Source organism: Dermacentor albipictus, unplaced genomic scaffold (assembly GCF_038994185.2).
Source record: "Dermacentor albipictus isolate Rhodes 1998 colony unplaced genomic scaffold, USDA_Dalb.pri_finalv2 scaffold_56, whole genome shotgun sequence".
Lineage (NCBI taxonomy): Eukaryota > Metazoa > Arthropoda > Arachnida > Ixodida > Ixodidae > Dermacentor > Dermacentor albipictus.
The window spans coordinates 523,547-547,306 of NW_027225610.1; the positions used below are offsets into that span (position 1 = coordinate 523,547).

At 44.5% G+C, this 23,760-nt stretch overlaps 1 protein-coding gene and 1 pseudogene across 9 annotated transcripts in view; both read left to right on the top strand.

Annotated features, from left to right (window-relative positions):
• The window catches only part of LOC139053026 (splicing regulator ARVCF-like), a 131,203-nt gene that overhangs the window by 74,073 nt on the left and 33,370 nt on the right, over positions 1 to 23,760 (top strand). For 7 of the 9 annotated variants that reach the window (XM_070530163.1, XM_070530171.1, XM_070530165.1 and 4 more), the window contains 7 exons: positions 8,177 to 8,248; positions 12,769 to 12,929; positions 15,919 to 15,993; positions 18,063 to 18,107; positions 19,227 to 19,407; positions 19,959 to 20,139; positions 22,701 to 23,054. In XM_070530163.1, the coding sequence (XP_070386264.1) occupies positions 8,177 to 8,248; positions 12,769 to 12,929; positions 15,919 to 15,993; positions 18,063 to 18,107; positions 19,227 to 19,407; positions 19,959 to 20,139; positions 22,701 to 23,054 (1,069 nt within the window). The remainder of the gene's footprint in view (positions 1 to 8,176; positions 8,249 to 12,768; positions 12,930 to 15,918; positions 15,994 to 18,062; positions 18,108 to 19,226; positions 19,408 to 19,958; positions 20,140 to 22,700; positions 23,055 to 23,760) is intronic. The other 2 variants (XM_070530166.1, XM_070530167.1) reach the window with 2 other exon arrangements.
• LOC139053027 (U2 spliceosomal RNA) lies at positions 1,595 to 1,772 on the top strand (annotated as a pseudogene).

The window sequence follows — 23,760 nt, forward strand, 5'->3', positions numbered from 1 at the left end:
CGCGCAAACAGAGCGCTAACTATATGAAATGCTCCGGGAGCGTCGCCTGCCGTTTAGAACGGTTATAGGTATTCTGTGTAGTGAAAGATGCGAAGCTGCAGTACCGGGCGCTTGATGTGTAAAGTCGGGTCGAGCCGAATTGTCGGACCTGAAATCGGTCGACTGGTTCATGTGAGCGCTGGCGTGTCGCGCCGAGCAGCGCCTCGACCGAGCGATTGCCGGAATTCGGTCAACCTAAAGCACCCCCCCCCCCCTTCCCGTCCACGCGCCAGCGCGTTGGAAAGGAGGAGGAGGAAAAACTTTATTTGCTCTAATTGGTTAGAAATTAGCGGTGGCAGATGTGGTCGGCCGTCTGCACGGTCTTCTTCCCCATCTGCGCAGGGTCGACGCCCCTATTCCAGAGCACCACTGAGGGTGGCTACTCGGTGAGCGTGCCTTACTAGTATGCTGGACTTTCGGGTCGCTGCTGGAGAGCACCCTCTCCCACTGCTCCGCACTCGGGTCTTTTATTTGAAGGAATTGTTGATTCTGAACGCATTCCCATGTAATGTGATACAAGGTCGGCTTGGCGCCGCACCAGGGGCAAATGTCTCTATACTGGGCGGGAAACATCTTGCTTAGTGTGTTTAGATTTGGGTATGTTCCTGTTTGCAGCCTCCTCCAAGAGGTTGCTTCATGCTGATTTAGGCTGTTGTGGGGTGGAGGGTATTTGATTCGGACCCCCTTATAGTAATTCAATTGGAGAAAACGGATATGGCGAGGCTTTAGGTCAACCCGCTTGGCAATTGAGGTGCATGCAAGCATGGTCGGCTCGGCATGGACCGGCTCGACTTCTGACTACCTGCTCACGTCGAGCTCACGTGTACGAAGCAAATTATTTCTTCTTCGTAGTGGTCGCAGTGGCGACATTTTTATTACATTTCACCGGGAGGAAGTGCATGAGACTGCTAGAAAAAAAAAATTAGTGCCATTTCACTCTGTGAAGGTAGATGACCAGCCAAGCTGTGTGTGTAGGCTCCTCGATCAGTGGCGAACTGCCCATTGCCGTGCGTCAAACGCCGCATGCACATAAATGAAAGGCGATGCCTGACTAGCTGCTCCTCCATGATGATGAGCCTCAAAAGATGATGAAGCACCGGGGGGGGGGGGGGGGAGGTATACACATCCATGTATTGTTGCAAAACGCGGCACGACACCTTTTATTAACGAATCCCGGCACGTAGAACAGACACGCACCTCACCGCACTCCGAGGGCACACACTGCTTCACCGTATCCAAGGCGATCGTGCGTTGGTCGACGTCCCGCAGTGCAGGAATGGTTGTGAGGTCACTCGAAAAAACGACGAGCGGTCACACAGAACCACACCAAATTGGTTCCCCGCAAACTCCCTCCTTTGGTTATATTCATATATACATTTGGTTATATCTGTATATGCATTCGCGTGGGCGATGGGACCGCCCCCCTGAGGAGCCGGAGGAAGCTAGACGCGCGCGACGTTTCAACGGGACCGCCACCACGGGAAAGCGCAAGGAAATGAAATACGCAACCGCTTGGAACGCCGACAAAGAGAGGGTGGTGCGAACGTAGATGTGGCTGACGCCGGTCAAAGTGTATCTCTTCTTATCAGCTCAATATGTGATACGTCTTGTATATGGGACCCGAGACATTAAACTTGTTTTTGCAAGTTGGCGGAGCGCTTGAAGCCTGCTTCACCTCTGGCAGCCGCCGGTCGGCCCGGTATTGCACTATCTTCGGGATCGGCCCACTTTTGGGGGCTATGGACATCGATTCGCTGGAAACTAGCCACATACTGCTTCGCTGTAAAAATATCCCGAGGCTAACCTTTCTACCGCGCGATGGTGTTCTTCGGCGCTTTTCGGTTAAGACCGAACTGGTAGCCTAAAGCTTACAACTCGCTAGCTTAGTTTACATGGACTTCGTTTACCTAACCCCCTTGCAGGAGGTGAACTCACTTCGTTCGCTTGAGTCGACCCCTCTTTACGGCGTTCACGTAAACGTAGCTGCCGATCTGGTTCCGGTATACTCTCGATCCCCACTGCGCGTGCAGCCGGTTCCGAGGCTCCCGGTCGCGCGCAGTGCTAGCTTATGTAACCGACGCCTTACATACCGGGATGACGAATTCTCGCGCGGTTCTTCGTGCCAAGTTTCCTCCTGTGGCTCGCATTTTCTTTCTCGTACTGCCCTTGCGGGTGTCAACGACCCCGAGTCCCCTCTCGCACGCAACACCGTAGTATATAAAGGTGCGCTGGCGCAACACTCATATACGCGTCGACTCCGACGGTCTCTCTCTCTCTCTCTCTCTCTCTCTCTCTCTCTCTCTCTCCGGAGAGCGCCGCTTTTACTTCGTCGCCCGCAGCAATTTCGGAGTCCTCCCGGGGCCGTTGACGAAGTCTCTCTCGACGCACAGCTTGCGGCTTCTCTCTCACGCACGCCATCCCGTTTTCCGCACCGTGTGACGACAGCCCGATGGGTTGCCCACCGCCGACGTCAAAACACGCACACGCGCACGCACGCACAAGCGCTTGTGTTTATTGCGTGACGGCGTCGGCTTCGACCCTCGGTCGCGGAAGTGGTCCCTTCTGCCTCACCTCCCGTCAACACCGTCGCCGGCGGCCCGCGTTGAACGTCCGGCCAAACGGTTTCTTTTCTTTTCTTTCTTCTTTTCTTGGCTGTTTCCACATTGGCATTTTGCTTCGTCTGCTTCCTTTGTAAATCGTTTATCTTTTTTTTATTATTATATCTCGCTCATTGTCACTTCCTTGGATATGTAAGTAACCGCGGAGAGGCGGGAACCGACGTCACCGCTCCTCTGCTGGGAATAGAGAGGGAGAGAGAGAAAGGGCGCAAGCCGATGAATGATCGATAGCGCCGCCGATTTGACGCGACCGGGAAGCTTCTGCGACAAGCCGCGCCGCTGCGGGAGGTGGAACCGCGTTTTCGTTAATTGCGTGCAGCGTTGGCTGTGCTGCGGGGGACGTGGCGCGGGCAGCTTTGAAGCGCTTGTTCTCTCACGCGCCGTCATATAGTGCCAACTTAAACTGTCTAGAAAGAGCTGATGGCGTGGGATCTTGACTCATTCTTTTTTTTTCATTGTTTTGCGTTGTGATAGGAGCGGGAGCATTCAATTTGCCTATGTTGCGTGGCGTGCCGGCAGCTGCGTAATAACGACTTTTTTTTTACTTTTTTCAGCAAGCTTCTCGATTTTACAAATACTCCAGCATACGTCGCCCGCGTAACTTTCGCGCGTTTTCCTGTTGTGAGTGCCATCGAAATAGGAAAAGGAAAGGAAGCGCAGAGCTGCACTTCGCCTTTGAAGGAGGTCTTCGAGACTCTGCGCAGGTTCGCACATACACATTATGTACACAACTGGAGATCGTGTCGGCCACTGAGACTAGATGTATACGAACAGCGATTGTGTATGTTTACGACGGAAGTTAGTTGACGTCGCCGTTCTGTCTTGGGCGGGAGTACATCTGGCATTATTTTTTGCCCACTTTGCTCGTTGCGCGAAAGTGCGCCATCTTTGCGACCCCGCAGCGGCGGTCTGCACTTGCAGTGGCTGGTAATTCGGGCGCGGGTCCTGAAAAGCATTTTTGTCATTTCGAAAATAATTTGCACACGGGAACTTTCACTGTTGCACGGTGTCTGTAATGTAGCCTGTGGCCTATGTATCCTTCCCGTGTGTCCCCATAAGACAAGGATGCCTAATACTGGTTGCGAGATTATAGTCTGTTGCACTCCTACTCAAAACTCCGAGCAACTAAATATGCAGGGTGTCTCAATTGACGCCGGCCGAGAAACGTGTCGGCTCAAAACAGGTAGCTGCTTAGAATATAAATGACGTACCTGTGAGATAAAGAAAGAGAGATATAGAAACAATACGCGAAATATGCGCGAAATGGCTGGCCTCCCTAGGTGACAGCGAGTCCACTTGATCTTACATACGGCGCTCCGAACTCTTGTTAGTGGCCATCGATCTGGGAGAACCTGGGTATCGGGGCATCGCGGTGGTGGTCATGCTCCGTGCGATGTCTCCTCGTTCAAGATCCACAAAAGATCAAATTTGGATCGTCGTGTTCCGTTTGGTCGTTTGGACACATGGGCGCACTGAACCAACGCGACGAGCTATCCTGAAGGTTTTGAACGTATAACTCCGCTTTAATCGGGCAGTTAGCGCTTAGAGAAGCTTTGAAATCTCGCTGCGATGCTTCAATTTCTACCAACATTAGGCGGATGGAAATCGGAGCTATAGCTCCGGGACTGCTATTCTGGGCGCTCAAATTCCGCCGCATTGTCGGAAGTCGCCACCTTGTTCGCGCTGATTGGCTCACGGGGCTGCTACGGTCTCTCTGATTGGCTCAAAACGCCAACGTGGCGGAATTTGACAATATGGTGGAATTGCAATGTGCGGCTGGCGCTATGCGCCGTATTATAATAGCTGCATCATCATATAGCGCAGGCGATTGGAAGTGAACCTTTTGTTGCTTTCTACTTTTTATCCCCCTTCTTTTCGCGCCTGGGCGTTTGTGCTGAACGAAATGCTCGAGAAGCGCGTCACTTACAGCCGTACTTACTGATGCTCGAGTATCGGCGGCAACGCTACTGGCAGCAGTGCACCGAACTAACGATGAACCGTTGAGCGAAGCCACGAAACTATTCGCCGGCCTGTCTTGTTCCCTTTGCGCGGATGGGTCCCTGTCGCATATGTGGCGTGCGTTTCGGTCTCCCCAAACGAAACAACCGGCAAGGCTTGTCTAGTTATCTTCGTTTTTATTTATTTATTTGTTTGTACTCGCCACTTCTTTTGGTAGTGTTCGGTCTTTCTGCGGGCACGTTCTTTCTTCGTCCCTCTAGGGGAGTATGGCTTTGCCGCAACACTCCCTTGTTGTGCCGCATCTCTTCCTTCCGAAGCATCGGCCGTACATTTCTTGATAATTTGCTTTTCCCCCGCTCTCTATCTCCTACATCGTTTTATGCCGTGCCTTCTGCGTCTGTCTTGTCGAGTACTGTTACTGCAACAGTTGTTCGACCGTCTCGGTTGTTTTACCTCTGTAATACCCCCCTGTCATGCCGGGCCTGTTCGCGGTGTTGTCATCTTGCGAGACTTGGTGCGCATTTCCGGCGCCCTGTTTTTTCTTGACGCGACTTTGCAAGCCGCGATGGCGTTCCTCTCTGTCGTCCTTGTGGGCAAATTCGGTCCCGCCTGGTGTTCCCCCGGGGCTTGGCGTGCCCCGAATCTTTGCCTTTTCTGGCGCCAAACCCCCATTGCGTTGTTTTTTGTTGGCTAAGAACGTGCGTCTGGGCCGCGTCATTCTTTTTTCTTCTTGAATATTTTGCTAGCTTATTCTTTTTTTTTCTTCTCAATTCTGTTGAAATGTTAGAAAAGAGTGTAAAAATTGGTTTCCCACCACGTTGGTCCCCGGATCAGTTCGTTTCCGTCTCTGCAGGCTATTTCTGCAATGAATCATTTGCACGAATACACTGCGCGTACGCGAGAAAAACTGCTTTCCAAGAAAAAAAAAAAATCTCGTCAGTAGGCTAGTGCAGCAAATTGTTCTTGTTAAATGCCCTCGTTTTCATCACCTCCGATGCCTCGATGTCCTCCTCGCCCGCCGCTTGGGAGAGGAGGACTGTTGGGCGAGGAGGATACGGCCCCCTCTCGATCGGGCGTGGAGAACATAGACACACCCTACCAAACCAACCGAACCCGCGCACACTCGCTGTACTCCGCGGAGGTAAATCTTTATTGAATGGTAACAATATGTTTCCAGTCGCCATGGACCAGGCTTAGAGGCAAGGAATGTAGTCTGTGGGCCACACTTTTTCGGTGCCGAATTGCGCGAGTGCCTGGCAACGCCGGTGTAGCGCGGCGTCGTTTCTTGCGCGGTCTTTGTGCAGCCTGCCGGCACTGGGGAATTACTTTCCGCTACCGGTGCGCTGGGAGTTCACGTCAGTAACCACTACCCGTTCAGACACTTTGTTTTGCTAAGCTGCTAGCGATGAGCTTCTGTGTTTTTGTAGTCTTTCGTTGGTACCTGCTGCGAGTGCCTTCGTTTCGGTGTTGTAGTACGATTGCGTGGGTATTCGAAGTTGACCAATTATTTCAAAACGACCTAATGTGAAACTCTGGTTATTGATTCTCCATCTGCTAAACAGTGTGGCAAATTATCGGAAGCAAGACAACAGTAATGGTTTCGATGCAGTGTGGAAACGAAATGGGTAATGAAAGCTTTGTTTTTGGTTTTACAATGGAAACATGCATTAGAACCTGAAATTTTCTTGTGTAGTTTGTCATTATTTATTTTCCTTTTTTTTCCAATGAATCGTGTCGAAACGGACATCATCGCAGTTTTTCTCATTCCACAACTAATCTTTTTTTTCACAACCGTTCGTTTATGGAAAGCTACCCATTCAGCAGACATTTTTATTGAAATGCTTCTTTGCAAGCAGGCTCTGAAGTTGCTGTGCATCTATTAGCGCAGTTTCATTTTAATGACAGTTAGTGATGTGTTTAAAATTGATCCTTTGTTCCTGATAGTTTACCTGTCCTGTTTGCATTGCTCATCCAGGCAATGTACCGTATTATACTGTAATAGATATTCTTGCTGTAAATGTATGTGTCTTGATTTGACCTTTCAGTATTCGATTTATACTTGGAAAAGTTGATATTTGTACACTTCTAGTTTTTAGGCTTGCATGGACGACAGCGTGCACTGACAGCCTCCAAACAACGTATTTTTGTAGGTGTTTATTGTACAGAATTTAAAAAAAATTGGCTGTGGTAGTGGCATAATTGTAGTCCTTGAGTGAGTTTACTTGAAGTGGCAGGCATTACTTGCATGAGAAATTAAAATACATAACTGACTAATACAAGGAATTCACTAATTAACATTACAATAACTTATTTTATGCCACATATTGCAATTTACAAATTGTAGCCGGTGAGCTCACAAAGCATATTCACTTAGAACAAATTTTCAGGATGACACCAGTTTTGAGGTATTCATATTCATTCCAATGAAATACATGAGGGTTCCTTTTGTACTTCAATTCATAAAACAGCGCTTTGTTAAAAAAGTACGTAAAGTAGCAGCACATTTTTACCGTTGCATATCTCGAAACCTCATGCCATCCTTAGAATTTTTTCAAGGTGGATATGCCTTGCAAACTCACCAGATACAATTTGTTGGTTACATAATGTGCTGAAGAGTAATTAATGAAAAGCCAAGTTAGTGAATTTTCTTAATTAATTATTTAGTTATGTATTTAGATACCTCATGCAAGTAGTGTCCACCTCTTTGAGTAATCCAACTTAACGACTAGAATTATGCTATGTGCCACAGGCAGTTTTTAAATATTCTTTATAGTCTTAAAAGAAACACTCAGTATTGTGGATTAATAAGGTGGGCAGTTTTCTAGATACCGTTGCATGTTCTGGTAGTGCAGATGGGAAGCGTAACGGTGATGCTGACAAATGCGAGAAAAATATGCACATTTCTTTGGCTATGGCCTCTAGGACAAGAGATGTGCCGCTATGACAGTCTTGGAGGCCATGCCTCTTTGACTAGACCATGCTTCTAGGTTCTAGGTCAGTAAGTTTCAATGAGGTTCGATGGCTTGTTAACACGAACCATAGCTATAAGCTAAGTTTGTGGCAGGGAGAACCAATTTAGTTGTGTTGTCCCTTTTGCAAATAACTACTCACACAGTGTTTGACACTTGTCTGTGCCTTTACCGTACATGTATTTTACACAAGTATTAGGTTTGCTTCATTTTCTTTGCCATTACATTCCTCAGACATAGCAGTATTTCTAATGCCGCATGGTGTGTTGAATATCAGACCGACCACACATAGTTGCGCCTAAAAGGTTCGTTTGATGTATTGTCAAGGCCTTTTACTTTTTCATTTCTGCTTTACCTATGTGCATCCTGATCAGTTGCTCCAGCTTGGTCAGATTCCAGGTACAGCTGTAAAGTATGTTGTTGTAGTAACCATTCTATGCCCTAGTCTGCAAACTCTTGTAATGCTGTTGTTTATCTCTAGCCAGTGCTTATCGTTTGTGCTCCCTACGGATTCTTGTGCGGGCCACTGAATGGATGCATTGAGCAGTGTCCTAACTTTAGCATTTCCTTTTTTGTCCTTTCATGGTGCAGGAGGCCCAGTTTGAGTTGCTCACAAGGCAGCTGGAAGCGGAGCGCCAGACTGTTGCCACACAACTCGAAAAAGTGAGCCCACATCTTCGCCTGCATTGATAGTTGCATTCCGTCACATTCATTACTGTGATGCTTGTATTACCACGAACGATGGTACGAAGTAGGTGTCTGTATTCTTTTTTGGTAACTTTGCATGCTGCCGCATGTGCCATGTGTGACCATGTGGTTTTGTTGAGAGGAAGCATCACCATCTCATTTCATTTATTTTCTCCTTGAGGCCCCGAGGCATTACATAGTCGAGGGGCTTCATTTCATGTGACAATGCCAGAACAAATAACAGAACAGCAAATGTAGAATAGAGAAACACAATTGCAAGAAGGGCAAACTTGTGATGGTAGGACTAAAAAAAAAGAAAAGAAAATGTTTGTTAGAGTAGGGGAGGAGTATGTTTTTGAACTTTAGGCAGGATGGTGAGTTAAAATTTCCTGGAATAATTTATGGTTGGTAAATCAAATAAGGACATGATCTGTTTATACACCAGCATAGCTATTTACATGGTTGTACTGATATTTCGAATTGCACTTCATGTGACGAGGTGGGAGACATCGAATGCTTTTTTTTTGTTGTACCCACAATACCATTAGGAGAGAGATGTTCTTGAGAAGCTTCAAAAGAAAGGCCCTCTGCAAGTGTGCCTGCAACAACTTGTGTTGCTAAAGGTCAGCTGTATAGCCTGCAAGGAAGGTTCATACATTCTTCTTGCATTTAAGAGAGGATTTTGCTGTTGCGTAGACAAAGCAATAGACGCGCAGGTGGAGAAATTGTCAGCCTCGGTCTCAATGCTAAACATGTTTAACATGTTGCCACATTACAACCAACAGTGAGAGATGTATACCATGAATTGTGGCTATGTAGTAAGACAAACTGGGCCTGGAATATGAAGCTCAATGCAATGAGAATGCCAGAAAGAATGAAAAACTGTAGAGGACATGGCATCATACTCTCATCTGAAGTCTTTTTAGAAGACAATGGCTTGTATGTATAAGTAGGTGACAAAAAGCAACAAATTCACAGAAACTAACAAACTATGAGCAGCGATACTTGGCATATATGAATATAAATAATGTGATGGAACTTTATGATGTGTTGATTGAACACACATGCTTTTGAAATACCGATACTCTTTGAATGCTAAGCGCTAAATGGGCATGAATGCATTCTTCATTAGGTCTTGCAGTATGAAATGTTTCATTAGTGATCTTTGTAATACAATCTCTTGTGATGCATGATCTCCATGTTTTGCCAAAAGATGGGAGGATCTTGTATATCAGTCCCGTAGTTTTCAAGAAATGAACATAGACAATCTGAGAAAAACATAATGAGAGACATTATTTGTATTTGTATAAGAGGGATTCTTTTGACATAACCCTGCAGAACTTAATTGTAAATGCTAGTCAATGAAGTGTTATAGCTATCAAGTGTATTGAGCTTGCTACACATCTGTTGAAGTTTACGTTAACCTTGTACATTTTGATTTACATGCTCTCCCAATGTTATCAGCAAAACCAGGATAATGAAAAGTACAGCAACCTTTTCTTAATAAATAGCCATGCTATGAACAGGTGCTTTAAACAATTCATAATTTTTTGTAATCAATTCTAGCATACAGACTCAAAATTTTTTTTGTTCAGCTGTAATGCTTGATGATTGTCCAATGCATAGCATGTGCAAGTCATCCCTATCCGTAGCTTCACAGTGACTATGTTAACATAAATAACTTACAGCACCTGTACATACGAACACTAAACATATTTCAGAGCAGACTTTCTTGAAGCAAGGTATAACATTGGAAAGGCAGACAACCAAATGATGTTGCATTGTTGTACAGTGTGTAGCTAATATTTTACCTTCTATAAACACGCATATCAAAGCTTCTCACCAGCTATCTAAAAGCTCTGTCCCATTTTCATATAAAGTTGCTGTTGTCGGGGTTCCTTGCACTGCGCCCTATGACATGTGCAGTGATATATTGCGTGTTTTTTCGTTTTGCTTTTAGGTCTGCCTTCATGGTATCTAAAGCTAACCATGGTAAAAAAAAATTGACTAATACATGCTATTCAAGTTTCAAAATTGCAGGATTATGGTATAAGAGGAGTGGCATCAGGGCCGGTATTTTGTAGTGATGCCTTTTCCCATTCTACGCTTTTTCCGGCTTTTCGCGCTTGGCCAGTGGTCAGAACGACGGTCTGCCCATATTATCAACGGGATCAGGCGGCCCTGTGTGGTGGATGATAAGAATAGCATAGAATAAGGCATAAGGCATCACTACAAAATAGCGGCCCAGAACTAATAAAAAGTTACCTCACCAATAGGAAACAATGTGTTAAGGTTGGCAGTGAGGTCTCTCCTATGTCTATTGTAAAAAATGGTGTACCACAGGGCTCAATCCGACGCCCACTCTTCTTAATTATTTATATCAGTGATCTTTGTAACATTCCAGACTCCCGTAAGCTAATCATTTACGCATATGATACTAACATATTTTTTATAGGTAGGTCACTCGTACATCTTGAGGTTGAGGTAAATGACTACCTACAAAAATTGGAGAAATGGCTGCTTCAAAACAAGCTCATGCTTAAAGTAGCTAAGAGTAACTATGTGCATAGCTTTTAAGCCTATCAACAAGCTGTGCAGAGACGATATTAACATCGTGTTTAGGAACCAGGAGCTGGAGCAGGTTGAAACACTAAAATTTTTTGGGGTATGGCTCTAAGGAAGTATGCCCTGGAATGCTTATGTCGACAGACTAACATCAGAACTTAGCAATATTGTTGTGTGCATATTTTAATTAAATCCGTTCCTACCACTTTGCCTGAGAAAAAAATATATCATGCTCTTTTTTACTCGCGCATGTCCTATAGCATGCTTGTATGGTGTAAGAGTGAAAAGAACTTGAACAAATTAGAAGTACTACAGAAAAAAAATTGCTCCACATATTTGAAAACTATTATGGTGACCTGAGGGAAATGTCTAGCAACCCTCTGCTTAAAAAACACTATACTCAAAGTGAGACAAGTCTACAAATACAAACTAGTACCACTTCACATTCACAAAGGCAAGCTTAACTTTTCTCTAACACATGAAATTACGTTCAGATATTCACTGCATAAACAGCGACTTCAGGTACCTGCCACAAGGACAGGGCATGATAGAGCCCTGACTAAATATTGCATGCCTCTGCTTTTAAATCCTTTTGGTGAAAAAATAAATTTTTACCTCTCGATAACGAAATTCAGGCAACACATCAAAGAACTCTTTGTGGATGGACTAATGTAGGCAGTCGATATTACTTTGTATGCGCTACTATTGATGTCTATTGGCTTATGCGTATACTCATGCAAATCATGTATATAATGCTTTCAAATTCTTACATCTTTGGGTTTATAAGTCTGGTCTTCCTTTTCTCTTTCTTTTATTACTTTTTCTTTTCTTTTGTATGTATATGTCGCACACAGAGATGTTCTTACCAATATACTTTTGTGTATGTTTATGTATTTTTGCTGCTCCTTATATTTGTATCATGTTGCATTGAATATCACTGTTTTCTAAATTTCCTTCTTGTGTTCTAATGTCACCTAAGGTGTGTTGCCTCGTAGTGAAGTCCCATCAGGCCAAATTGGCCTTTAGCTTCACTTCGTTTCTCTGATGTATCTAAAGAAAACATACAGTTCATTCATTATAAAACCTATTTTCTTCCTGCCATCAAATTCAGATTTTATTGCCTTCCTGCTGCTGTGGTATACTCAACTCTTCTCATTTTGAGGCAAAACCATATCAGCGTCTCTTTGTTTAACTTGACTGCAATGTGAGTGGCCTTGTGTGCTCTAGTTCTGAACTGTGTCATTCCTCATATCTTCATGCATTCACTTGAGCATGTCTGTTTCGCAATTTCAGTCTCTTGAATTTAAGGCATCATAGAAAATAATTCCATTTCCTTGCAACACTGAAGGTCGATGCATGGAACTGGAATGATTCCCGTGATTGAGGTTGTGGTGTCATGTCAATATGCTTTCTAAAGAGATCTGCAGAATTGCTAGGCAGCATGTATTGATCTCGGAAGTTCATGCTATTTGCATTTGGTGTAAGCCAACTTCTTCAGTTAGTTATTCCTACTACTGTACTGACGCATACTTCGTTTCACTTTCAGTGCTTGTATGTTGTTTTATTTTTGTTTATTTGCATTCTTCTTATTTATTGAGTTTGGTGTATTTTTTTCTGTGCCTAGCATGCACTTGCTATCTTATTGACGCATTTGCTGCCAAGAAGTTTAGGGCTCAGTAACCTGTCAAGCTCTCTTGAGTTTTTTCCCTTGATGCCCCTCTGCTGTTCCGAGCAGTTAAGAACTCACTCATTCATTCATATAGTACTGTTGGCCTTTCATCTATGCTGGTTACTTAAGTTGGACAGAACTCCCAAAATCTCTTTTGCGTGCATTTGTGCTGTCTGTTTTCAGCTGACAATGTACATGTCAATGTACATTGTCAGCCGACAATGTCGTCTTCTGCTTCCATATTTTCGCTTCCCTGCTGCAGATCAAACTTAGGGACCGGGACGACGCAGTGAGCGTGTCTAGCGTCTCGGTGAGTGGGTCTGCCGAGGAGCCCCCGTACGGTTGGAGGCCCCCGCCTCCCCAGGTTGGCAACTTTGGAGGTGACGACCGGGAGACACGGCCCAAGATGACTGACTCACACCTGTGAGTTGTGCTGTGGCGTCCACTCTTGCAGTGGGACCAGCATTGCCGCTCCACTCAGTAGTAACTGCTTGTTGCCTGGGAAACTTGCTTGCATGCCCGTGTGCATGGAAGTTGAAAGGCGTAGAGGAGTGCGTAGCAGTGGCTTTGCATTGAGCACCTGAGTAGTCTCGCTAAGTTTTTATTGTGGGGAGGCACCTGCTTCCTTCAATTTTTCATTTTGTTTGAACATCCGCAGCAAAAGTGATTCCACCTTGTTTAAAAGCTCAAGGGCAAGAAAATAAGAGGTGGATGGGGACAGAGAGGACACACACCATGGCTAACTCCAGCCGATACCTTTATTTGAAGTGAGGCACCAGCGTATGAGCCTTAATGGGTGCTTGTGGGAACAAGCAGAGATGCCTGCCTTGCCTTACTTAATCAGATTCAGTAATGAGCATTCTTTTACAGCTAGGAAAAGGGATGTAATGCTCTCGTCACTTGTCGTTCTTTATTAACTGCTTCAATATTCTGCAGTATAAGAGTATCTCTATCATGGCATGACTGCCCTTCCCCATATTTCCTGCACTTGTGCTTTTTAAACATGTCTAGCCTAAAAGGTTGAATGTCAACAATATGTTGACTCGGGCAGGGAGAACATGGAGAAGGGCGTGCAAATTGTTATTTCACAGTTAATGACAGAGGCATTTTAACGAAAGTATCAAGCTTCCAAGCCTACTGTTGTTATAGTTCATTTATGGCATCAGCTATTTAATATCTACCCACTGTACATTTGTTCAGTCATCACTCCTGCCTTTGCATCTCCAGCACACCATGTCGTAATTTCAAAAGCAAAGGGTGTCCTTGACTTAAGGAGCACGACAGGATCCTTTGCACTAGAAGCATTCGCTGCTCTGGAACATCAAGAACACCTAATTGCTGTCATTTGCAATGCTTGCGCAGGCTTGGTTTCCTTAGTGTCAGCTATATGCGTAACACTCAGTCTTTCTGAGTTTACGGTCTTTGAAGCCTGACTTTCACTTTCTCCCATGGCAACAGCTTGTGCAAACACTTAGCTTTGGAATCAATTTTTGTCTTTTCATTGATATTTTTTGTGGCGTGTGCAAGATTGTGCTCGCTAAGCAGTGCCCAGCAAAATGACAATGATGTGTGAAAGTGGCATATGACTGAGAATCACTCATTGGATGTTGCTCACACAGAGATGCCTTTTTTTTCATATGTTAATCTCTTATTTTGTGAATGCCAGTAGGGAACTGATGGTATGTTACTTTTGAGCTAACAGGGCGGCCATGTCAGCACTCAATATAGCTTGGGCATTTGTTGGCAGGTAAAATTGGCAACATTTCTGTTAAAGTACACTAGGGGGAACTGACTAACTGAGCTTTCAAGTTGCCATACATATTGCTAGATAATGGGTTATGTTTCTCTACAACCCATTTCACACTTCACAGGCAACGTTGTGGTCATAGAAGTGTCCCTCTGTGCCTTTCGCAGTGTAGTTGCTTTTGGTTTGCATTTCCCTCTACAGAATAACTACTTCACATATTATAACTACGACTTCCGGACATAAGGTTACATCGAATCACGTTTGTGCATGTGTGCTTGCAGTAGGCAACCTACTGTGTTTTGGTCGCAAGCGGTGCACTGTAGCTGCCGGTTGCAGAAGTGGGCGAGTCTGCTTGTTCGCCAGTAAACAGGTTCACATCTGTGATGTCTTCCGTGTAATAATTACATTCTATTTTTCAACATAATAAACTATGCGAGCAGCAAGGGAAGTCACTCTAGCCTTCGTAGCGTTGCCTCCTGTGTATGGAATGGAGTGTAGCTTGTACAGCTTTTGTGTGGCTGGTGTAAATTGACTCTGCGGTGACCGGAAGGCCACAGTGTAGACCCAGTGGCAGAACAGTGGCGGTGCAGTATATGTGTGGCATCTACTAGTTGCAAGAGGGAATTGCCTAGTGTTAAACCAGAGCTGTGAGCAGTATCAGGGGCAGCTATCAGTCAACACCTTTTTGTGACTTTGTCAGCCACAGCAGTTAATTGCTTGTGGCTTTGCATACAAGGCTAAGGTGTAGGCTGCCCTAATTTCACTGACAGCTTACTGTGGAAGCCTGCAAGAAAAAGGGAGGCATAGAGGGCATACTCAGACAATTCTCTAGCAATCAACACTACAAAGAATACGACAGTGCTACCCCCCTCAACTGTAGTAACTTTAATAACATTCCACAATTTGCGTAATCGTGATGCTTTAAGGTCTTTACTGCAGTGCTTTCGAGTAGATGCTGAGAGTGTTGGTCATGAGATATAAGTCGGTATTACAGAGTAATGGTACCGAAAAGTGGCGACTACTTCAGTGAAGGAGCAGCATTGCTGTTTGCTTTCTAGAATCGCTGCACAATGTCAAATGAATGTGAAGGCTTACTCCCATGTTCTCAAACAAGCCTTGATTCAAAACTTTTCTTTGACTTTCCACCAAGTACTAGAGCACAGTGCCACCCCTTTACCAAACAAGATGCTGCGCTTCAGAAACGCTCCTCGATGACTCCTACAATGCCCAGTTGTCTGAGAAGCACATCACCAGCCTGGTACTTTATGTTTACCACAAGGGCGAGGCTACAAAAGTATTGCTCTAAAGCTGCCGGGAACTGCCACTGAAATCAGTAACCACTTTAGAAGAGGGGGAGCACTCTCTTGTGTCTACTTGGAGCGTTGAGTGTTGAAATGTTCTAGAATATGGGGCCTAGCTCCCATCATGGTAACAGCCATTAAGCCATAAAAAAATATGGAACAGAGTTGGCACAGCTCACGCTTCTCACTCTGCAACCTTGCTTCTTTTTGTGTGCCGCCACCTGATCGCTCCTCTTTGTCACTTTCCTGGTTGTGACATCGCTCACGCTTTCACACCTCCTTCCTCCTGCCCTCTGCTTTGCTCTCCTGCCCCGTTTCCATCGTCTCCTGCAATCACCCCCTGCCCTGTCTTTCCTGGCCACAGCATCATTAACCGAAAGACGGAATCCAAAGAGGAAGAGCACCTTGTGCGCACTGAGCTCGTCGAGAAAGTGCAGAGGTTGGTGTCGTCACTGCCGAACCCGCAACCTCTCGCGGTCTGTGAGAGTTTCTTCGCTCTTGCCTAAGACAAAGTCTCTATTGAGTCAGCAAGTTTCTCATCCATGTGATGGGTTTTACTTGTAGTAAAAAATTAAGGCAGATTAACAGTGCAAGCAAAATACTGCATCGAAGCTAAGCGCCAGCCAACTTTGTACATGGCCACCTAAGACAAAAACGATTGAAAAATACACACATGCCAGATAAGATGCAAGACATGCACAGGACGAAAGCTGGACTAGCAGCTGAACTTTATTGTTGACATAAAGCCACATGTACAAGCACAAAGCAATAGTTAGCATGGGATAAAAGAAAACAGGAAGACGAATGGGCACCATTCATTTATTTGGGTGCTCGCAGAAATTTTAGGGAACTTGTCTGCATATCTCTTGGGTTTGTTGTAGTCCATTTCGGAAACCAAGTACTCAATGCGGAAACAACTTTGCATGTTGTAGATTCTTTTAAAGCAAAGTAATAGTAAAGAGCACAATAGGTAGCCGATAGCTTGACTTTTTACTGACAGTAACAAGAAGGCAGGCAATGAGGTGTGCCCCGGAGCTTTAGCTACACTTGCAAACGTTTTGGCAGAGTTTTCTCATTTGGGCTTACCAGGCATTGTGGCAGCTGAGAGCATATGATTGTACAGGTTTTGTCTGCTGCTCTTCTGTTTATGAACTTGCTTCAATTCTTTTAGATATATCTTTATGCTAGCATTAAACGATTTGCGTGCCACATTGGACACCCACCAAGTTTTAAATGCATTCCGGCTTGTGAGACAGTTGCAAACCGGAATAACGCGCCACGGCTGGAGCGGCACTGAAAATCAGAATCTCTTTCACTTTACTTTGTTTTAGGCAAGAGTGAAGACACTGTCACCTGACTGTGCGTGCATGTTCCTTTGCTTTTGTGCTTTTGCTCTTCTTGCATGCGCAAACACACACCTCAGTGGCTGCCCATGTCTCTCCTACATGGTGTTGTACGTATATAAAAGAGCCCTGGCATGAAGTTAAGCTATGGTGTCCTCGTTATTAAATGATTTGTGGGTTCTAATTCATTGCACAGTATATCGAGAGCAGTGTTGCCTAAAGCGCAACAATTTGTGTCTAAAATTGCGTGGCTGCCTAACGTTATCAAGGTCAACCACAGTGGCCTGGCATTGCACAGAGGTCTCCTAAACGATGTAATGTTGCATGCATTTATGTGTCATTTTTCATTCTCTAAGTTGCGAGACAAAAGTGAGCGTTATACTACAACAACGCTATTGAGGTGCCCCTTGGCGGTTATGTTAGACTGCATTCTCCTAGCAGCTAAAAATGAAACATACTATTGCAAGTGACATTATAACTAAGTATCTAATACAGTTTGTTACTCTGTGCTAACATGCTGGATTAGTGAACACTTGTCGAAGAAAGAAAGCAAATAGCAAAGAGAACATCCAAAAAAGTTGGCGTCAGGGACCTTCGCTACATTACATCTTGTGCCTGCACGTTAGCAGTCGCATTTTCACTATCTGGCAGCCAATCAGCAGCATTTAGAGGGATGTACTTGTTCTAAATCTTATTTGAGTTTGGTAAAAAAGGTAGCTGACGTAAATGTGTTGGTGCAGAGAGCATTTGAAGGACACCTTTGAAAATGGTTCATTTTGTGTTAAGACATTTTGACCCGTAACACTCAACATGCCTCATGAATACACATTGCGGTACCCTCATAAAACAGTTGGCTAGCTCACCCATTGTGAAACCTAAGTCGCACTTAAATTTACATTTGCAGTTGAAATGTGTTTACAGAGGCAACTCTGAATTTACTGTGTTTTCTTTTGCTATTGCATTAATATGGTATTCATCTTTAGCCTGCAGTTACCATGATTGAATTTAGAGGCATCTGGTCTAATAACTGTCAGAATCGATGTTACGGTCAGATTTGCAGTGCGTTGTTTTTTTGCTCGTGACTTCAAATAGCGTGTTCCCAGAATGTGTGTTTGGTAAAAAGTGTCTGTTACATAATGTTTCTGTCAAATTTTACTCTATGTAGGCGCTACTATCCTGATCAAACAACTACAGAGTATCATCGCTACATGTAAGTTTGAAACAGTTGGAGTGTACCTGTTTGTGTATGTGTCTGTGGTGAATGTACTTTTGAAGCTTGAGTCATTGCTCACGCGCTTGGCAGTGGGCATACCTGCATGTATGATTGTGTGTTGCTCTTAATTCTCATACCACACTTTAGTGCCTGATGGTGCATCCAATGGTTTTGTTAAATACTTCAGTACTTTTACTGTAATTTATGAATGTACCTTTAATAGAAGAGGCATGCTTGCACATAGCTGTCATGTTGCCTGTTACCGTGCTGCACTTGATAGTTTTGGTGAAAAGTTGTGGCTGCTGAACATTTGAAAATTTGTACGGTGTGCCGACTAACAGTGTGCATTGTGCGCGCAGTGGAGTATAATAAATATTTGTTGTTTCTTGTCAAGAACTTGAGGGCACGAACTACTGTTATTGCAGCAAAATCTTGTCATTTATGCACTTACCGACACCATATGGTTAATGAGATGAACTATATCTGTTCTTGATTTACATATGTACATGTCAGGGCAGTTGCATTACATTTGAACTTCATCGGGAACAGAATGAGCAAGATATGCACTGTGAGCATCCTTGTTCTCTGTGCAGTTCCCATGTGACATTAACATGTACTTCTTGGCTCAGTTCTGTGCCCTGTACAATCTGTTCCTTTATTTCTAAAGTGTACGCTGGGCAGATGACGCCTGCAAGGCGTTATAGTTTGTTAGGTTAGCTAAGTAGAACAGACTGAACCAGGCAAAGAATCTGTAATATGCTGTGCAGAAAGAAAGAGTCATTTTACCTCGTTACCATAGAAGGAAAGCCAGACAGAAGCTGTATGCACACTACTGCTGTGTTCATTTATGAGAGGGAAGTACTGCAGCTTTATGGAATTATGCCATTGTTTTATAAGTTCACAGCAGATGTTGATGAGTGCAGTGTATAGCCAAATCAAGCTTGGGTGCGCCGTCCTCTACAAATTGTCTCGTGACTCGGCACCTTTAGACTTTTGCCTGCCTCTTACAAACGTCCTTGTCTCAACACTGAAATAAGCAACCAAAAGGAATTCGGTTTCGTGCGCTGCAGTCTGCCTAGTGTAAAATAAGCAATTTGTTGTTTGCTTCCTTTCCAGGCAAGATGGCAGCTCACCGCAGGTGCAGGAGTCCTACTCGATGAACTACCACAGTACAACGTCGACCAACGGTCACCAAGTGGGCGATGGTGAGCACTCGCCAAACTCATCCAAGCTGGCGGTGCCGGGCGAGAATTCCCAGCTCGTCAGTCGAACAACGCAGCAGACCAAGACGCAACAGGTGCCGTACACTGCATTGCGTTGTCTAAACCATTAAGTGCCACGACGAAGTGTGCTCAGGTGCACTCCAGTCTAACGAATGCATCAAGCTGCCATATTTACTCACGAAGGCCCACCTATGCCTAAGAGAGAGAAAAAAAAAAACGAAAAAAATTCACTAAGCGTCATGGGCATACTTGCATGCTGGTCAATTTCTGCAAATCACTACTATACGGTGCTAGTTACTGTCCTGCCTACAATAGCACCTCTAACTTTAACAGTACAATTCTAACTGCTGCCAGTGCAGTGTTTTTTTACTCAGTCCTGTGGATTACGGGGGTGGTTGCCATGTAGGGGAATCCATTGCAGGAAGAACCTAGACAGCTAATGCTGTGTGATGCGTTCATGTCTAAATGTGCAACATTGGTGAGAGAAGGCACGCAACCACTCAAGTTTTTTTTTTCTTTTTCTTTTTTTTTTTCCCCTCAGTGAAGGATTTTACACCTTGGGACTGTCTGCATAATCTGTTTTTCTCACAGAGTGAAACAAGCTGTCCTTCTGCTTTCTTTGCAGGTCAAGACGGTCACAAAGGTCATAAAGACGAGGGAAGTCCGCCACGTGGGTCCTGACGGTCAACCGCTGGAGTACAACCCGTACGGAACGCACGGCATGCCCATGGCAGGCTCCGACTACGTCACATATCCCTACACGGGCGCCACTGACAACTCCCATGGCTACGGCAGCTACGATACAGGTAGGTTGTCCTCTTTGACGCATGGTTTTCGTTGGTCTGTGATTAGCCTACCTTAATTGTTGTTTTCAGCAGCGTGACTGTTGATGTTGTTCGAGTCGTGTGTCATAGGAAAGTAGTTCAGAGGAGGTCCCTAAAAAATAGCATTTTTGTGGTACACTGCCCTGTTGTAGCGTATTAAGGTATCTGCTGCCATGCCATAATGTCTATTTAAGCTTTCTTCTTTCCTTTGAAGATTGGTTTGTCCACATGTTTGTGGTAAAAATGGTCGAAGCCAAAGCTAGCCAACTAGTTAACGAAGTTATCTAACTAAACAAAAAATATTATTCACTGAATAATAACTTGCCTTACTAAAGTAACTAAGCAAGTATAAACAACAAGGAAAGGGATTAACTGAGGGGCCCGCTTTTTTTAGTAGTCGTATCATAAGAAGCCAACAAACGCTGATACCAAGGACAACATAGGGGAATTTACTTGTGTTTAATAAATGAAACGATAAATAAATGGAAATGAAAGTGGATGAAAAAACAACTTGCCACAGGTGGGGACCGAACCCACAACCTTCGCATTTCGCATGCGATGCTCTACCACTTGAGCTACCGCGGCACCGTTTCCCCATCCGCTTTCTTGGGTATTTATGTGTTACTACTAGAACTAACCCAGGTTTTTCTGAACGTGAAAGAAGCCCGCAAATGCACACAAAATTGGCACGCAACTAGTCGCTCAAGGCACTTTGCATGTATTTGTGGGCTTCTTTCATGCTCAGAAAAACACTTTTAGGTAGCACGTATTGAGCTACAGAAAGCTGTATTGGAAGTTTTTCATGTTTCTCTACAATTTTCTTATTGACACTTTTCATCTAATTATAATGTTTGAGAAGTTGATTAATTAATTGACTAATTACCTAATGATGCGAGACAAAAAAAATTGTGTTTCTCCAAGCGACGGCAAACAACATTACCTTGGTTCTGTCCAGCTACGTGGCATCTGCATATTTTTAAATTTTGGCTAAAGTTAGTTGGCACAACCTGTATAATAAGTGCAATTAGAGGCAGCTGACCGACACAGTTCATACGAGGAAGGCTGCTAGGGTGGATGGGGGCCACGTCAATCATATAACGGCGGCGTGTATAATTTAAACACAAATGCGTCGCACTAACTTATTTTGCCACAAGTTCCCCTTGCATGTTCAGTCTGCAAACATAAGGAAATAAATGTGAGGGAGGAGGCGCATTTCCTCGTAAAAGATTTGTTTTGTTGCGCAGCCTGGCCCTCTGGCATGGCAAATTGTTCCCTGATAATGATGATGATGATGATTAATTGGCATGCTCTTTGAAACTGGGTGGTGACAAATAGTCGCCCCGCTTGCTCAAGCTAATCAGGTATGCTGTAGCTGCTTTTCATTTTGCCATTTTTGTATACATCTTCTTAACCTTTCCTTTCTTCCTCCAAGCCTTTCCATCTACCTTGTACCGCTACCTATGCCTGCAATAGGTCCAGTTGTGCAAATCTCTTCCCTGCTTTTTTTTTTTTTTTCCCACCAAATGTTTCTTGCTTACCTCTATTGGTGACCGGTTGATGCGTCCGTCCACTTGAAATCCAAGCGCTTCTAGAAGGTGTACGTTACCTATGCGTCTCACTGGGCGAATTCGTTTGCACTCCATTGTGGATTTTTGCTGCAGCATACTTGCGAATGCTTGCTCCGGTATCTTTTTGTCCTTATGCAATCAGCTCGAGCCTCGTATAGCGACTCACTGCCCTTTGTGTTGTCGTACAGATTTACCCTTCCTATTTTTTTATTCCCATTCTTGTAAATCTCCGTGGTCTTTTTTGTTTCCATTCGTTACCTCCAATTCACTGTCTGTGTTTATCTCACTTTCTTTTAATGACTTCTGGTTGTCTATTCACTTCCCATTCTCCTTCTACTTATACCAGTGCCTCTGGTGCCAGCGTTTATCCCTATACGAAGCTTTTGAGGAGGCTTCATGACCAGAAGGAAAGCATACAAGGACCCCTGAGTATACTATTGTGTGTACTTCTCTTTGTATAGTAAATCATAATTATGTTTTGGTCCATATTTTATCAACCTCAGCCAATTAAAACATGTGAAAAATCACAAAGGTTTGTGCCCTGAACTAACACGCTGAGTGTATTTTGTTTCTTTTTCATTCGTGTGTGTATGTGTGTTGAGGGGGTGAGGGGGTGATCTTATTCCCTCTTACGTACAGGTGGTGTCAAAAGCTTATGGACTGAGGAATCTGAGAGAAAAGCGGAATATATATCCGTAGCCTGGGCATACAATGTAATATCAGGATTTCTTGCCTGTACCAGTAAACAAAATCACATTGTGTAATTTCACTGGCTACAGTAAAAAAAAAATTCAGGGTTTTCACAGATCTTGTAGTCCGTTAACTTTGGTGATGACTGTACTCACGTGTGGGCTGGAGTGCCTGCCCCAAAGGCTTTATGGGTACCACCATTTGTCTTATTACTGTAATTTATCTGAGAGGTAGCTGTGGCTTCGTGCAGCTAAGGAAACGCCAATACTTCACTTGTTATTGCAGGCGAGCCCCCTAGTCCAGCCAGTCAGGTAGCGCCGCCACACGCCGCCTATCCCCAGGACTATGCCACATACGGCTCCTATTTGCGCGACTACGACTACGGAGGCTACCCCGGACAAGCGCCAACCCCTCCTTCGGTCACGTCGGAGTCGCCCCTGCCCCCCTCGCATATGGCTGTGCCCCAGGCCGCATCGTCTCGAAGTATGATGTCGCCCCTCATGGTCGCCCCTGACGGTTACACCCATGGACATTCGGGTTATGATGAACTTGACCCTCAGCCTCCGAGGGGCGGCGTGGATTACGCACCGGACTGCTACAGGAGTACACCTTCACCGGCACCTCATCCGGATCGCTACGGTGAGAAGCGCTTTATTCTTCAGGCGGAACATTGTTAATATGTTTCCAGCTAATAAGGCTTCCCAGTTTGGGCACTCTAGTGGAAATCATCAAAAATCTTCCAATTTGATGGCATTCGGTTTATATCATTTTCTTGGACAGCAATTCTCTTGCGTCTTTTTGCCAAGAGATATCTGCCATCACTTGTACACTTTAGGCGCTAAGGAAAATGCAGGGATGAAAGCAAGGACACCGTGTCCGTCCTTTTGTCCCTGTTTTTTTTTCTTCGTGTTTCAAGTCTTCCAGTAAAGGAACACTACTTGTCCAGCTCTCAAACCTTGTTTAAATACCTGAAAGGCACGCACATGGCACAGAGGCCTTCACTTTCTTTTTAAGAAGAGGACGATGTGCGCAAAAATGTCTTGTGTATTTTGCACCTATTTTTGTTGAAGCATGCACAATCAAGTAGACATAATCGAGGCCTACAAACATTGATGTTGCAAGAGCATGGTAAGCGATATAGTCAATCCTCTCAACTTGTAGCTTTAATGGTAATATATATATATAATGTCACTTTGAAGCTTTTAGAAACATTGTTTTGTCTCTACAAACATTCAATGCTGCCTAACAGTCATCAATGAACTGTGGTTGCAATGAAACAAAAGAAACAACGGCTTTGCACTGATTAATTCTGGACTTGCATTTCCATGTATGAACTGTTTTTGCT